This window comes from Mus caroli, unplaced genomic scaffold (genome assembly GCF_978045245.1).
Source record: "Mus caroli unplaced genomic scaffold, Mus_caroli_1 scaffold_9, whole genome shotgun sequence".
Classification (NCBI taxonomy): domain Eukaryota; kingdom Metazoa; phylum Chordata; class Mammalia; order Rodentia; family Muridae; genus Mus; species Mus caroli.
In genome coordinates, this window is record NW_028227264.1 from 115,437,011 (window position 1) to 115,438,800 (window position 1,790).

The 1,790-nt window shown below is 47.9% G+C and overlaps 1 protein-coding gene across 1 annotated transcript; it reads right to left on the reverse strand.

Annotated features, from left to right (window-relative positions):
- Positions 1–363: 363 nt before the first annotated feature.
- On the reverse strand, positions 364–1,194 carry LOC147002767 (high mobility group protein B3). Its single transcript, XM_085843446.1, has one exon. It carries the CDS (start codon positions 1,112–1,114, stop codon positions 521–523), a length of 594 nt encoding a protein of 197 aa, XP_085699572.1. The 5' UTR covers positions 1,115–1,194; the 3' UTR covers positions 364–520.
- Positions 1,195–1,790: the final 596 nt, after the last annotated feature.

Consider the following 1,790-nt stretch of genomic DNA (forward strand, 5'->3'; position numbering starts at 1 on the left):
CGCAGTATCAACAGGTCCAGCCTCACAGTGCACGCCCTGAGCTATGGCCCCCTCCAAAAGGCATCTTCCCCTCACAGCCTCCACGCCAAACAAGGAGCATCAAGAATGTGTCTGGGTTGTTGTGTTCTCTTTACAAACTCTAGATATGTACAGTTGACAACTCGGGATTGCTGGCCAATAGCCATATAGTTAACACTACCTTACGAGTTGAGAACAAAATCCAGAAACATCTTCAAATGCCTTGTCACACCAACAGCAAAGTGCACTGAGTGAGGAGGACGGGAGAGTGCCTTTTCATTTTAAAAATGTTTGGAGCTATGTACAACTTTGATACAGTTTCAGGGCGCTCCGGACATCCACGGCCACTTCATGTAAACCACTGACACTTTGAGAAACTACAATATGATCGTGATCAAATTTTGTAATTAAACCTAACAAGGGCAATAGACACGACTCAAATCAGAGATGTGTCAATCACAGCGCTCTCCTACTCTAAGGTATTCACAAGGAGACAGAGCTTTTATTCATCTTCCTCCTCTTCCTCCTCCTCTTCCTCCTCCTCTTCCTCTTCTTCCACCTTTTTCCGGGCAACTTTAGCAGGACCCTTGGCACCATCAAACTTCCCTTTAGACTTATAGTCAGCAACATCCTTCTCATACTTCTCCTTCAGCTTTGCTGCCTTGGTGACGTAAGGCTGCTTTTCATTGTCACTTAAGTTATTCCACATCTCACCCAGCTTTTTTGCCACATCTCCAATGGAGATGCCAGGGTTTGTGGATTTGATCTTGGGGCGGAATTCAGAGCAGAATAAGAAAAATCCAGACGGAGGTCTTTTGGGGGCATTCGGGTCCTTCTTCTTCTTGCCTCCTTTAGCTGGTCCATAATCTTTCATCTCCCGATCATAGCGGACTTTATCTGCCTTTGCCATTTCATCAAACTTCGATTTCTCTTTGCTAGACATGGTCTTCCACCTCTCAGAGCACTTCTTGGAGAACTCGGCAAAATTGACGGGAACCTCTGGGTTTTTCTTCTTATGTTCTTCCCTGCATGTCTGCACGAAGAAGGCATAAGCAGACATCTTGCCCTTTGGTTTCTTGGGGTCACCTTTAGCCATCCTGACTGTATTGTTCGCTAGTCTGGGCAGCGCAGGGCACGACGCGCGGCTCAGCGCTCCCCAGCCTCGCGCTAGCTGCCTCCACGAGAGCCGCCCCCCCCCATTATTTTTTGCCTGACAGTTTCATACATCTCCTCCTCTTCTTCTTCCTCCTCCTCTTCCTCCCACCAGCACCCTTTCTTAATCAAGCCCCTCCTACTTTTACATCTTGTTTTTCTATGTGACCCCCCCCCCCCGCAGCTTAATTACAGTTTCTTGCTCTAGTGTGGGTGGGAGGTTTCTCAGTGGGCAAGGGCAAACACATTTTTAAAAAAATCCTTAATTCATATCTCAGTTAGGGTTTTACTGCTGTGAATAGACACCATGACCAAGGCAACTCTCATAAGGACAACATTTAATTGGGGCTGGCTTACAGGTTCAGAAGTTCAGTCCATTATCATCAAGGCGGGAACATGGCAGCATCCAGGCAGGCATGGTGCAGGAGGAACTGAGAGTTCTACATCTTCATCTGAAGGCTGCTAGCAGAATACTGACTTCCAGGCAGCTAGAACTAGGGTCCTAAAGCCCATGCTCACAGTGACACACTTCCTCCAACAAGGCCACACCCACTCCAACAAGGCCACACCCACTCCAACAAGGCCATGCCTTCTCCTGCCACTCTCTGGGCCAAGCATAT